A 15,635-nucleotide genomic window follows, 5' to 3' on the forward strand; every position below is an offset into this window, starting at 1 on the left:
CTTTTTGTAATTGCGGCAAAGACCTGCTTGTATGCAATCTTGAAAACCGCATTTCAAGTATCACTCCGGACTCCAGGTATCTGGTTGCCCAGGATGCTCTGATTCTTCACATCATGTAGACCTTGTTCTCAGTACCACTTCACAAGCTGGGCTATTGACACTATCTCCGAGGTGTGATTCTCAGTACGGCTTCAGAGAACGGGTCCTCAGCACCATCCTGAAGACCAAACTCCATTGAAGTGACTTGGATCCCCGGCAGAGGACGTGGGTGGTTCGTGAGGCTCCACATATTTCCGTAACTCGGGCACGAGGCGCCCTAGAATTCCTTCCAGTATCTCAGGCTCTCTCTCTGCCAGGTTGTGCCGCTCATATGGGTCGTCTGTGGGTTGCGAGAAAATTTTTGTATTAACATTGTATTTTAATTTTCTCCCTTAATGCCTTGTCAATGTTTAAGATTGTTTTGTCCAATTTTTGTGTCGATTTGCAATTGTTCGGCTATTCCCTTGTTTTGGTGACTGGCAAAGCTCGACAGGAATGCCCGCTTCATATAGATTATATGTCAAGTGCCTGTACGTAATTTATTCAGGAAAATTTTACTTCACTGATGTTAGCTCGTGACTGTATATGAAATAGGCCCTCTAATTCTAAGTTTTCTGAAGCCAAAATGGCCCCACAACATTTCTCTCACAGTGAAAAAAATTCATTCGAGTTTTAAATACAACATTCTTATTTTTTGGAATGTACTAATCATATACACCTGCGAGGTTATAGAGGTGAATGGGTATCCCAGACACGAGAAAATCGTTGGCGCTGCGGAAAGTGCTGATGTCTTTTTTTCGGTTACCGACGACTCTTTGTGTAGATTTTAATTTTATTTTCGTAGGTTTGAGCCTCTTGAAGGCCTTATGTTGAGCCTTCCTCTCCTTCTTGTCTGCCTTAGTTCCTTGCTTGCGTGCGTGTCTACCAGGATCTTCGTCCTCGACAGATGTGTTGCCCGTGGGGAAACTTCGCGCGTTGTCATCGCGACTCTCCAGCTTTTCGTCATTTGTGCCGTCGTAGTCGTATTCTGTGCGTATATAATACGATATTACTCTACATTCCTCCAAAATGTATTCATTATGAAATGGAATTGGATATACGGGAATAATTTCTTGACGAATAATCTCGATGTCTGCGTGGGGACCTCATTGAAGCATACAAGTTTACTCATGGCTCATACAAGGTCCCAGAAGGATTACTAGAATTTGAAACAAGAACCAACACCAGGGGTCACGGCAATAAGCTAAAAAAAAATTGCGGTGTAACACGTCCATGCGACAACATTTCTTCTCGCTTCGAGTCACCGACTTGTGGAATAGCTTCCCTGATCGCATCGTATACGCTCCGAGTATGAACGCCCTCAAGAACAGACTAGACGAAGCTATGCAGGAGCATGTGTTCAGTCCTAAAATGCCTAGCAAATTACGGACCAGGCAATAAGTCCAGAAGGTATCTCAATCAATCGGGTTACCAAGGCCAGAAGGTATCTCAATCAATCGGGTTACCATGGCCAGAAGGTATCTCAATCAATCGTGTTACCAAGGCCGGATCCTTTGTGAATCAAGTTACGAAAAATTCAAGAATCGGCAACAGGCCATGGGCCTATTTCTTCAATGCCGGCACTTCTATTCTATGTAGAGTGAGTAGTGAGTGTCATCAGATGAGGCAATGTTTCTGAAGACTTTAGAAGTACGTTTCTCGCACATCAACATTAGTCAATCTGCGTTTTGGAATGAAATAAGGAGAATCACGTTTTGAGTTGACATTTGCTTCAACCTAGAGACGTCAGCCAAAAGGCAGAAGTGAGAGTGTACGTAATTTAAGTGGAAACACTTAAGTTATAATAATTCAACCTGGGCAAGAGATCATTACCAAGTATAAAGAAAGCAAACGAACGTGTGTGCTATCTCGCTGTTCGTTCAGCATGGCATGCCGAAGTTAACGATCTAGACTTTTCGCAGCAACCAACCTGTTGAAAAGACTGCTCATGTTACGAAGAGAGTTGCCGACTAGCAAGCACGGGCCTCAAATAATGATTATACGAGAAGCTGCTGAATACACGAAAAATTTTTTTACGAAAGATCTCTACGTGAGGATCCAATAAACCAATCATAAAACGAAGGAAATGTGTGAAATTTTATAGGTCATAGGCTAATACTATCAGCGAACTAAACTTGCCTACTGGGGGCCCAAAATCTGCCATGTCTGTGGAGCTGGACAAGTAGAGCTCCTGGTCAACATAGCGCGGTGCGGTATCGTTGATACGAGGCCTTGGTGGCACGATGCTCATCGCTGCTCCTGAGTCGAGGAAGCCCTCGAGTGTTGCCTCGGTGATGTTTTCGTACTCCGGTGGTACCCCCCAGCCCTTGTCCTTGAAGTTACCCAGTATAACTTTGTAGTTCTTGTACCTACAATGGAAGTGTGTGTATCGTTTGGCATGATGTGAATACTGTACACATAACGCATTGAAAAAAACGTCTTAATTACACGTCATTTATTCGACGTAAATTATGGCCGTCAAGATGTTATGCCTTATGCAGCTGCAGAAATTATCGGGTCTTAATTGGATGTTATGAAATAATTAACTTACGATAGCTGAACAGAGCGATCTTTTGAAAAATGTGATCAAAACCGTAAGAAAAAATTCGTAATTACCTACGACTTCTCGTAGTGACGTCGTGATCTTGCAGTATATTCTGAGTAAACGACCTTCATTGAACACTGATTCCATTCAGGAATTCCTTGAGGTTTCAAAGCACGTAATCTTAGCGCCCCACGTTGCTAAGCTAGCTTGCGTTGCTTTCGGGTTTGATTGAGACCAAAATCGTAGCAGCTCTAACTAGGCACTGGCCTAGCTAAGGCCGGGCCACATTCCTGCCTCTACTCTCTTCGACCGCTCTCGCTCAGGCAGCATCTGAGCTGACCGCCTAGCTAGCTAGCTGAGGCCTCTGTCGTGAGGGACCGCCATGTGGGACTGCACCGGTGTTCTGGCGCTACACGTCGCTCTTCAGTGCTGAGGCGCCTGGTGCTATTGACCGCATGGCAAAACTGAGGCTCCTGGGCTGGCTCCATAGTATTGCTAAGGCCCAGGCTCTACTCACCGCAAGTCAGTGTTAAAGTTTCTGACCCTACTGACCGCATGGCAGTGCTGAGGCCTCTGTGGTTGGTCATTTGGTAGATCATTTGTTGGCGCGGTGGAGGTGCGCGTCCGTTCAGCGCCTCCCATTGGTCGACGCCGTCCAAGCCCTCACTCGCGGATGCGGGTGCCCCAGCTGCTCTCAGCAGTGTGGGATACCAGTCGGTCGCGTGGAAAAGCCTGCAGTAATTCAACGATTGCTAATGCGCTGTCTTTCTGTTATTTTACATGTGGACGAGTTGCGATAGCTGAATCGGGATGATTTTTATCTCTACACCGATATAAAAAGTGGCTATTGACTGGTCAGACTTTTGTTTTTGCTAGAAGCGTTCTTTCTTTTCTTTAAAGATCAGTCATTGACTGGCCTCCTGAACCGATAAATATTTTGGCAGTTTCTGTCACACTAGCGCATGAATAAAAATTCTAAAAGAACTACAATATTCCAACCATAATTATTATACGTATAAAATTGTAATTGCTTGCAACATTTGCAATGGAGTTGACTAGGTCTGACCCAGCGTAAACAACTGGCAAATGACCTATAAGGTTTTACCCTGTTTAGACAACTGACCAGGTTTACCCTGTCTGGACGAGTAGTAAGTTAAGTGACCTTGCAGGTCTTACCCTGTGTAGACAACTCCTCGCTGCGCTAGTCTCAGCGAGCTCACCACGGCTGGCACGCGAGTTCCGCCTTCAAAAAGCGAACCTTTGCTGCCCCTCAGGGGCCAGTTCAGCCCCATCTTGTTCCAGGAAGCTCCATTCTGGTACATGCAGATGCATTGAGATCACGAAGTTTATGAAGCATTTTTTTCATTCTCAAGCATTGTTTATGTAAGGAAGCGTTTAAATGGCCGGGGGTTCTTCAAAGTGCACCTAATTTTGGAGGAATTTAATTGATAGTTAGCCTCATCCTTTACAAACGTTGAGCTGACAACACAGGTAATGAATACGAGATATCATATCAGTCGTGGCTTCCTCTACCCTGCGGCACTAGTAAAAATTATTTAGTGATGATTGTAATTTAGTGATTGTAAATGTGATTGTAAATGTGATTGTAAATGTTCAGTTTTAACTCACATCTGACGAGAACACGATGATGGAGTTCTGGAAGTGGCCGGTCTCTTCGAGAGCTGCCACTACTGAACCGACGGCGTGGTCGAGCGCTGATACCATGCCTGCAATGGGAGGTCAGTGATCGGGATCCGGTATTTGCGTTCAGTGGTGAGCTTAAATTTAGGTTATCCTTCTCATGAATTATTATTAGCATTTTAATATTATATAATATCATATTATAAATAGTCTGATCCGTTAAAGCTTGTTATTATATATTGTACAGACATTGATGTGATAAATGAAAATTTACCTGGTGTACACTTATTCACTTATATGACGCTTATTCTGTGATACTCATAATCGATATCTACGGAATTGTCATGCTATTGAGCTCTCTCAAACGGTATTATTTCTTGCCTAAGAATGAATGAAAGCTAACCAGGATCATAAAATAAATAGTAGTGGCAGCTTTGATATTGCCGTGCTGGCCTTTAGCCAATTCAAAACTAGTACGCCACCATTGAGATTTCGATCAAAATTTTCATTCTCATGCAGCTGCGGGTTTAGAACATCCAACTCGCTGCTACAAACTTCTTTATCTTAGTCACTCGGCCGTCTCGAATATAAAAATAAGAAATAGTAAAATGTTTAATCGACCATTGGCTTGCAAAATCTTGTAATCAGATCAAAGTTCAGTGCCTCCCCACCCAAAATAATCCTCCTTTTAGGGTTTGCTTCGTGTGGGTAGAGTTCCAAAAACCGCCTGGGAACCTGTAGGGGACCGTGCGGGTTCTGGAACGCCGCGTACAGGAACAACGGATCTTTAGGGTCGCGCGATCTCAGCAACGACTTGATTTTCTTCACGAACTCGAACTGGCGAAAAAAATGTGATATTTTAGCGTCACCTTGTGGATAAGCTGAATATAGTAGATTTACAAATGCCAAAATATTATTTGTGATGAGTTGAAAAATTATCTTGTTGATGGGAACCATTCAACGAATAAAAGAAGCCTTCAACGAAGTATTTTTAAATCGTACTTCCTCATACGTATTCTTCTAATCAGGTCATTATACTCCTGTAAATCTCAAGCGGCGTATCTATATCCTTCAATTATTTCATTGGAGTGAAATGAATCTGAGATAATATTCTGGACTGGGGTTTTTGGTTCAAATTTCAATTATATTTGCCTAAAACGTAAGAAATTTGAATGTGAAGTTATACTTTATTTAATTGCAAACATCACTTAATAAATTCCTTCGTTCATTCAGTTTCAGCTCATTTTTAATGTAAAAATATACAAGTATGTTCCAGAAGTGACGCTACAGCAGAAAAGATACATGCTTCATTCAGTGCACAAAGCGAAACCAATGCCTTCTTTGTCGAGTAGACGAGATACACACACGCGTCATGAAGCTTATTTAATGCTCATAAACAACTCGGGGGCGAACGGATGATACTGAATTAATGGCAGGTTTACCGTAGAATATTTGCCGACCGCCTCGCTGCTTGCCGTGGCGTTCGAGTGGAAATCCAGGCCTGATGCCTTCCTCACCGTGGCTGTCAGGGAACGGAAACTTTTGATCACCCGTGATGCATGAAATATCTACGTGAATGTATCGTTTTCTCGGCATAGTTATCTATGCCGAACAGAAAGGAAAATTTATCCATGGTTGAAGGTTTTTTTCTGCTATGAATTCCAGCTAACGCGTATTGAAATAGAATTAAAAAAATTTAACTCAGTACTCACTGCAGTGAGTGACAGATATATAGCGCATTTTCTCGTCGACGAACACTTGAGGTCACGGACAGACGGACGGACAGACGGACAGACAGACGGACGGACGGACATGGCAAGCAAAATAGTGAATTTTTTCCATAAATGAGAAAGTGCGCTAAAAAGAGAATTCGTTTGAATCGATTTTCCCAGAGAGAAAGCAGCTCTAATTAAATCTCTTTAATTTTTTACAGATTTCTGTTATGAGAAACTTTCATTTCCTGTGTTTACTGTTGTGATATTCTGCTTCTTGCATTCTACTGTATCCATAATTTACATACATTGATTTTGATTTAAGAATGAAACAAGTTAAACATAAGAAAATGCTGGCATTAGGTTGATCTTGACCGAATTATACACTATTAACAGAGTTGGCATTCGGGCTGCTTGATGAAGTGAATTTCAATTTCTGCTCCGAATTATTACAAACTTATTTAATGGCGACATTCTTACATTTTTCTCCAGATGGATCGACTCTCTTGGTGCCCTGCGAGTGCTCGTAGTAGTCCAGGTTTCCCGTGTAGAAACCATAGAAGGAATCGAAGCCTCGCTTGATAGGCGTGTACTCTTCCTTGCAGAAGCCTAGATGCCATCTGAGAAAATGGTAATAAAGCAACATTAAAATTGTAATAAATGACCTCGGTGCCATCTGAGAAAATGGTAAATCTTAGGCATATAATTTTGTCAATTTGCTGTAATTTCTCGATTAAATGCGGAGACAACTTGCTCGTGTTTACGTTATCAACATATATTGATTATGTATTACATTAAATTCTAATTATCAAATTATCACGCAAACTACAATAATTGAGAAGGATGAATGAAAACTTTCTGTGCGATTAGAGCACTCGTTACATAACCTGGACCCTTTAACTGAACCTGGATGAATTACGGTTGAATCAAATATTATTCGAATTTTAATTCGCATAATCCTCATTTTATTACTGTGTCATTTTGATTTTTCGGACTGACTTGCCGACCGCGTGTGTGGAGTATCCAAGCATCTTGAGGCTCTCCGGCAGCAGCGTCAGGTTGAGCGGTAGGCCGGTTGGCTGCAGAGGCTTGATGTTGGCTGACTAGTCATGGACAGGAACATGCAGAGAAAATAGAACTCAGTACTCACTGCAGTTAGGGACACAGAGCGCATTTCTCGTCGACAAAAATGTGAAATCGCAGATGGATAGACAGACAGGCGGACATGACGAGCACAATAGGGCATTTTTTTCCATAAATGAGAAAATGCTCTAAAAATACCGATAAACACTGATTCCATACTTAGTGCTCATATAATGAGTACAAACAAGGTAACTGATAGTGCTGTGGGATAAACTGATAATTTTATTTGTGTTTTTTTTTTTCACATTTGCACTCAATAGATGCATAATAATATTTGAGTGCACTTGAATTTTTCCATTCCTCGTATGCCAGCTAGTACCGCAGTATCATCAGTTTGATGATGTTAACTTAAAGGTTAAGTAACACGATGTTAATGCCTGCCTGATGCGATAGGATTTTACTGACGCCACAGGCGCGACAGCTCATTCAGAGACGACACCTTCGTACATGTTGCCGCAACAACTAATTTAGCCTAATAAAAACATTTAAAATCAACACAGCTTAAATTTGATAGTCGTTATCAGGTTCAGATATGAAGTGGGAAGTGTAGTTTCAGGCGTAAACATCAGGAAGGCATAATTCAGAACCTGATTTTACCATACCAAATATCTATAAAATCTACCTTAGGATTTATTTCTCATTTGTCAAACCTTAGATTTTTCCAATATTTTTTAACCCCTATCTATCACTAGCCATGCAGTAGTAGGGCGATTTGTGGGAAATCGCGAAAAAAGTGAAGTTAAACAGAGTGGACAGACGGCAAGGAATATTTTTAGATCTGAGTCTGCGGGATGTCCACGACATTCTTTGCTAAATACTATTTTTATCGACAAGACGATGAAATTTACTCATAGAAGCTCGAGTAAATGTCCAAATCACTTTCCATGAAAATTATTTGGACATTTTCCTGATAAATGCGATTACAACTTGAAGAAGTCTGGATTGCACAAACGCTGCGTTCAATGAAGTTGCTGGCTTGTTAATTTCTACTATAACTTCTACATCGCTACTGTGCCTTCGGTGACGTGACAACATGACGGTTGTTCGTACCTTCATTCCGTTCTTGTGCGGGTATCGGCCGGAGATGAGAGCAGCGCGGCTGGGGGAGCAGACAGGCAGCATGTAGCTCTGCTCCAGCGTCACGCCTTCGTCCACCAGGCGCTGCAGGGCGGGCGCTCGGATCAGAGGGTTGTGCCACGGCACGTCGTGGAAACCTGAGGGCAGCATGGGTAACTTTACTACCTCCCTGTGAGCTGTGGTGCCCCAATACAATGTGAAAAACTCCCATCCTCCTCAGCTATGATGTCCGACTACCACATGAAAATATCTCATCATCCCGAGATATTGTACAGTACCCGACTACCTTGCGTATCTATTCCATCTTCCCGAGTAATTGTAATCGCTTTCAACGCTCTAAATTCTTTCAAGTTTTTGTGTCGATGACAACTACTGGTGAAAGCGTTCAACGTGATTGGATATAAATTGGATATACATATACATAGATCAATCACATCCGTTTCTGTGTTAGCGGCTACGTATTGTCTACCCATGACATTAGTAATTTCAACTTTTTTCACTCTGAAGATACTCTAAGAAATAACTGAAAAAGATTCGTAAAAATTCCAGTTTCACTTGACCCACTTAAGCTACGACTGGTAAAAAATGTCTTGCAATGAATAAGTTTTTATCGTGCTGTGGTTCTGTTCGATGTGCCTCGATTCCTTGATCATTATTGCCTTGCTAGCGGTCAAAACCGAAATTTAAATTCTACCACGAGTATTGACTGAATGAATGTAACGCTTCCCAAAAGATTATAACTTCAGCACGAGAAGTTGCACTCGTTAACCATCTACCGCCGTATNCCCCAAAAGATTATAACTCCAGCACGAGAAGTTGCACTCGTTAACCATCGACCGCCGTATGTCACTCTCTGGCAACATAACTTTCAACTTAAATTATACGTAAACTATTGAATGTAACAACCATGATGACGTTTGTACGTAACAGAGAACATTTTAAAGATGTCGTCCGTGACGGCAACCATCAGTGCAAGTTATTTTACGCTCACTAGCAACGCATCCTCTTTGGATAGGGTTGTGTGACAATATTGCAGCTGTTACTCACGTCAGGCGGTAGAGGGTTAAGTGTTGTGTTAAGTTGCACCTACCCAAGTCATCAGCTAATATGTAGATGATGTGCGGCTTGGAATTCTGACGATCAGTTTCGGTTGTTGCCGACCACACCAGTGACAGCTGCGTGGTCATAACAGCTAGAATAATTACTAATGTACGAGACATGTCTATCTAACGATAGGAAATTATTAAAAAAATTACTAATCCTCTTATTATTCACGAATCGAAAGCTTTCAGTAGAAATACATTCGGTCGATCTGTAAAATGCCAACAGAAGAAAACAGATTTTTTTTGTAAAATCACATAACTTATGCACTGACTTGAAAGATATTTGGATTACTCGGAGGAAATGTAAACTCAGCGTTTACCACTTTGATAACACTTACAATTGTACCTTATCGATTGCTAATCTTCTTGAGAGGCAGCTAAATTATATGTAACTGAAAAAAATGTTGTTGAGAAGGGTTTTTAATCCGATTTAGAGGCTACAAGTAACCTGACAAAGCCAATGTTTTCGTCTCGTCAAACGATCATTCAATACCCAATTCAAAGTCACTAAAGGTTGTCTTTCAAATCATGTACAGATTACTTATGCAGAAGTATAGTTGTCTACATCCAAATATCTTAAAAACACAATGTGTTATTTTTTGCAAATTTTCATTATAGCAATTGTAAAACACAGTCTCACATGTGTGCACCGTTCAATTCAGGACTAATTCAGGTTTTGTGGGTAAAATGATTAATTATTAGGTTGAAGTTTCAGTTCGCGCCGCGAATTTGTGAGAGCCTGACTACACTCCTCTCTATAAACACATGAATTCTACCGAATAGCCATCGAGATTAACATCTGTACGCTGGTAAACATCTATTCAAACTCTATTCTTGCAAGCGGCATCTATTCAAACTCTATTCTTGCAAGCGGCACTTGATGCTCTACAGACAATACCGTCACAGTTACTGCTCTCGGTGTACCTGATCGACCTGCAGTTGACACACAAACCTTGCCAGTGTTTGGGAGTGCAGATCACGCCGGTGCGGCCTGGATGCAAGGAAAGTCCCAAGCCGAGCAACGGGACCAGCTAAATTAGGTGGAATGAGGCTCCTAGGTTTCGTAATATTTGAGGCCTCGTCTCATCGATCAGTTTAGGCACGATTTAATCAGATCGAGCTGTTCTATTGCTAAGAATAACTAAAATATTTAGAAATTGTAATGAAATATTACACATTCATTTAGCATGCACGCCAGGCAAATGTGAAATTGTAAAAATGATATTTTGCACAAAAATTATGAGCGAACAAATGTTTATAGATTAATTTAGGAGCGAGAAAGATATGTGTCGCGTAGATGAAGTATTCGTATGCTCGAACTCGATTAATATAGAACTCTTAATAGTGAATGCTTTCGTTCGTAATTAGAATAGAATTTAATGTACTTTTGGTGTTAGAGTTTACGGTGATTTTTTAAACTGAACTCAGGATCTAATCGTGGATATTCAACGTGAAAGTTATCTCGGATATTTATTCAGAAGAATTAAAGGAAATAAGTGCGAACAGTCATGGTGACGGAGCAGGTATGAAAGTATCGGAAACTCCATATCAAATAGCGACTTAATTAACCGATGAAACCTTATCTAAACTTACATTAGTCGTCTCTGAATCTGGATTAATATAGCCGTCTCTGGATAATTGCATAAGAAGGCCTCAGCAAGCTTTTCATCCGCATTTTGAGAAGAAACAATTTATAATTGATAGAAACTAACCTGAAATAGGGAAGACTAATCAATACCTGCTCTGAAGCAGTATCAGAATTTCCTTCAGAAACGACATCAAAAACGGCATCTGAACCCGTAACTAAACCGAATTTAACCTGACGAAGAGTGAACGTCTTGATTCATGGATCAGCCTGCACCAGAATCAGGGCTACATCCTCACCCTCTAGCTAATAATTACTCGCATTGGTCTCCTTAATTAGAGTAAATTTGATCTGTATTGATTAAAGGGCTGAGCAGCTGAACTGGATTGGATTCCATCGCCTCCCCAAACGTAGGGTCTGGTCCTTGATATCTTGTGTGAACCACTTCCGGAGCTGTTGTGTGAACCACTTCTATATCTGTCGAGTTAACCACGTTCATACATAGCTGATGAGCGAACCGCTTCCAGAGCTATTGAACCACATGTATAGTAATGGAGTGAACCAATTTTGTAACAATGGAGCTGCTTCAAGAGGAGAATGCTCATCACTGTTTGAATTATATAGACAACAGCGCTCTCAGTTCAGCTAATATTTTCATGTGTGGTGATATCGAAAGTAGCGGACGGTGATTAGGGCACATTCAATTTCTCTAAACATCTTTTTTTTCATATAATCATTAACTTCTCAATTGTACTCGTTGGAGTTTATCAAATGCTTTAATGTCTTTGATAATTGCATATTTTAATTAATTAGTCAACTGTTATGGTTTATTTTAAAATATAAATAATTCATATTTGAGTAATACAAGCATGAAGGTTTTAATGAATTTTTCAAGGACTAAAATCTTTTAAGCAACTTGCACAATTTTGAGCGTGCTTTCATAAATACCACATCAACAATAATGAGTTTACATGAAAATCATCAATAAAGTTTCGTGGGCCAAATTTAAAGACCAATTCATTGACTTTGGAAATGGGTAAATAACAGGCATTCAGTTGAAGGACAATTATAGTTTATTACGTATGTTGGATTTTATTCACTGTAACCTCCTAGAGCGTACAAATAAAATTAACATTAATCTAATTTTGAAATGAAGACATTCGGGAGCGGTCTAATTCAGTTAGTAGATACTGGTTAGAATTTCATTGCTATTCGACAATTATGGGCCTGCATCTAACTTTTCATCTCATTTATATATTTGAGTTATAATAACTATTTGCAGTGTTTTAGATGTTGTTCTATATGTTTGCCATAAGCTTGTATAGTGGCTTGTATTCATGAAGTTAGATAACATACATTATATAACGGAACGCATTCAGGCCTTAGAACGCAACGACCGTATACAGCCGTCAGTCGCTAGGACGCTGTGACCGTACAGCAGTCAGTCGCCAGGACGCTATGACCGTACAGCTGTCAGTCGCTAGGACGCTGTGACCGTACAGCAGTCAGTCGCTAGGACGCTGTGACCGTACCAACACACGACCAGGGGCGTGTGTTGTAACATACAGTATATTCAATTCGAATATTATAAAGTGTAACGTTTTCTAATGATAACATTGTATCGATATAACACAATTAACCATCGCTATTGAATTTATTGAGGCAGCTAGTCAAATTGCGTTCTATGATGAAGCTTTTCTTGTTTAGAATTAAACGAAATTAAATTCAACTGAATGCAGGTGAATGCTTTGGCAATTTTGACAGAGGAAGTTTGATTTTTTGACATTACCCTCGATGCGCTGGTGAGACATGGCGTAAGAGGGAAAATAGGAATTAAAAATTACACACTACAATCGAAGGTGGCAGTTCGGGTAAATTTGTAGCCTCTTTGAAGTAAAAATTGATAAAACAGGTTTAACAGCCTGAAAATGAATTAGATTACGATTGTTTTTCCAAATCTTCACAAGAAAAGTCGTTGAAATGCACGGCTGTGCAAATAGCTGAACTGCTATGTGTAAAGTTACATCGAGTTCGAGTTCTTTAAATAGTGAACAAAATGACGTTGTGAGACGGCTCTTGCAATTAGATATCATTTTATTGCAGTCATTGCTAAACAATCAACATTCATAAAATATGTTAGGAAATAGTTTGGAACACCTTTGATCTATACCAGAATAAATATAGAATAAGGTTATTTCATCTAACGTAAACAAAATGATGGAACGTGTATTATTATATGATACCATCTTAGAATATTTTTAAACAATATTTTATCTTTTTTGTATAGATACCATCTTTTGAATTTCAGTCTTCTTGCCCTCAACCACGCCACAGACCATAATTATGGTAAACATAGCCGAATTTGAATTAGATTTGTAGTATTTACATAAAACCTTGTCCTGCCTTCAAACACTTACTGAAGCTTTCCCAGGAGTAATGTAGAAAATAAAACAAAGTTAAACCTGCTGGAAATAGGAAACTAGCTGATTTCTACGCATATAGAACATTTGGCATAAAAAATATGATGCTTGCATCGGGCGCTCGCTACATGAGTTAAACTTTGAAAGACTTTGGCTACTTCAAAATTATGCTTGATAAAGTCTAGAATACATATGATGCAACAGCAATTAATTGTTAAAGAACATCAAACCTGAGATCCATTCTAAAACATTCGATAAAATTTTAACACATAAATGCATTAAAAATCATGTAATTTATACGCATGTCATCACGGCAGTGTAAGATATGGAAACTTCCCAGCAGACATCTGACATTGAAACAACGTTTATTGCAGCTTGATTTCAGATTGAAATGTTGATCAACCAAAATTATCTCATCTAGCAGTTGAAAGTATACTGATAGACGCCTATCTTAAATCATACTTAACTTTTATTACATAGCAAAAGTGTATGATCGGGTTGATAGAGAACTTCCGTGTCAAACAGTGGAAAAAATTGAGATACGTGAAAAATATGCAAAGCTCGTGAGAAATATGTATGCCAAAGCTAGAGCAAAAATATAGACTGGAAAAACGTGTGAAGGTTGAGTGAGTGGAGAGGTTGATAAGAGTGGGGCCTTTATGAGTAGAGGGTTGAGAGAGGGGAGGGTGGGAAGGCAAAGGAGACCGTACCGAATGTTTTAGTACATTCTTACTTTTTTTAAGATGTTTACATGTAAAACTGAATATTTCAGTCTTATAGGATTGTAGTGAATTGTATTGTAGGATTGTAGCAGCATGAATGACGGATCAAAAGATCTTGACCGGAGTTCAGCACGCACCCGATTCCATTACATAAAAATATTCGTGACATTATTTCATAAAATCATGTTTTAATCTCAATCATTTCGCTAGCTTATTTTTTGCTCCTCATTTTCATTTAATTATTCATGAGTTGTAATTTGGCCTCTTAGATCGTGGAGACTTTACACGAGCAGTGACATCATTCATCGTTGCATACTTCATTCGAGCCGATTTCTCACATTAATCTCCACGTATCAACGCTAATATACAATTGTTCATGTACTGGGAGAGGAAACATATACTGGCACGTACGTTTTCACGTCCTGTTATTTACATTGACTTAAATTATATTTTTCCTACTCCTAAACGTCTACTCAAAGCGTATTTTGAATGTCTGACTTTGCTATGACCATTTTGTCCAAGAATTGCCAATCGTATTGCATTTCTGCAACTTCCTATAACAACTTTTGACCGCTTGTAAGATCATTAGCTATCAAAAGGCGTCAAATCGGCTTCAAACTTTCAAAAATGCTAACCCTCATTTTATTCTGTTTGTTTTTAATTCTAAGCCCGGTCGGTTGAATAAAGTTAATAATAATTTGCCATGAGACAATAAAACAAACATTTAAACACTTGGATATAGGAACTGTTAATCTTTGTTAATCTTTGAAACATAATTTTCGAAACATTGTGTTCGGACGAAGTGAGTTTAATCCTAAAAATCCTTGCACAGAAGATTAATTGTAGGTTTTTAACTCCTCAGATATTTTCTATACATAGTAAACTTTTAATACAATTTCAGCACAAACAGCGTCAAAGATATCAGCAGGTATAAGCGTACCGAATTGAACGTTAGACTTCGCTTGCATACACACTAAATTATATATTTGGCCGTCAACAGAAGCCGTAAGGAAGCTGTTTAATATCTACATTATCCGAGCTATAATCCTTCAATAATCTTCCCATGCAACACCATCTCTCGTTGCACAGTCAAAAGGATGACGTTTGACGTCTACAATATACGAGCTATAATCGTTCAATAATCTTCTTCCCAACACCATCTCTCGCTGCACAATCAGAATGAAGACGTTTGACGTCTACACTATACGAGCTATAATCGTTCAATAATCTTCCTCCCACTATCCATCTCTCGCTGCACAATCAGAATGGTGACGTTTGACGTCTACACTATTCGAGCTATGAGCCTTCAATAATCGTCCTCCCACCATCTCTCGGTGCACAATCAAATGATGACTTTGACGTCTACACTATACGAGCTATAAGCCTTCGATAAACTTCCCAACACCATCTCCCGCAGAATTGTCAGAACGACGAACCTGATAGCTGGGTGTATATTTTTCTGCCTAAATGCTCACTACGAGGACTGCTTCTACACAAAGACCAACAACATTGATATGGACTGATGGAAGCTCCGGCAATACATACTAAATATTATGTACAAGTATCACTAGACGGTCAGAGTTAAGCAGTAGCAATTTGAGGCATTTAT

General features: G+C 39.8%; 1 protein-coding gene across 1 annotated transcript; it reads right to left on the minus strand.

Moving 5' to 3' along the window:
• Window positions 1-115: 115 nt before the first annotated feature.
• On the minus strand, window positions 116-9,501 carry LOC108677826 (arylsulfatase B). The gene is made up of 12 exons (XM_018166115.2): window positions 9,287-9,501; window positions 8,170-8,333; window positions 6,976-7,079; window positions 6,457-6,596; window positions 5,707-5,786; window positions 4,936-5,101; window positions 4,253-4,350; window positions 3,800-3,936; window positions 3,176-3,355; window positions 2,218-2,447; window positions 758-1,066; window positions 116-379 (listed from the first exon to the last, which is right to left on the minus strand). Exons 1-12 carry the CDS (start codon window positions 9,414-9,416, stop codon window positions 207-209), a joined length of 1,911 nt encoding a protein of 636 aa, XP_018021604.1. The 5' UTR covers window positions 9,417-9,501; the 3' UTR covers window positions 116-206.
• Window positions 9,502-15,635: the final 6,134 nt, after the last annotated feature.

The sequence above is a fragment of the Hyalella azteca genome, unplaced genomic scaffold, assembly GCF_000764305.2.
Source record: "Hyalella azteca isolate HAZT.00-mixed unplaced genomic scaffold, Hazt_2.0.2 contig15360, whole genome shotgun sequence".
In the NCBI taxonomy this organism is placed as follows: Eukaryota; Metazoa; Arthropoda; class Malacostraca; order Amphipoda; family Hyalellidae; genus Hyalella; species Hyalella azteca.

Bases quoted from the DNA above. Each gene is read 5' to 3' on its own strand.
- LOC108677826 (XM_018166115.2), bottom strand. From the start codon at position 9,416: ATGTCTCGTACATTAGTAATTATTCTAGCTGTTATGACCACGCAGCTG. The intron at 5,102-5,706 runs GTAAACCTGCCA...TTTTTTCGCCAG, and splicing joins CGGTCGGCAAATATTCTACG to TTCGAGTTCGTGAAGAAAAT. The intron at 1,067-2,217 runs GCAAGTTTAGTT...ATATACGCACAG, and splicing joins AGATTTTGGGCCCCCAGTAG to AATACGACTACGACGGCACA.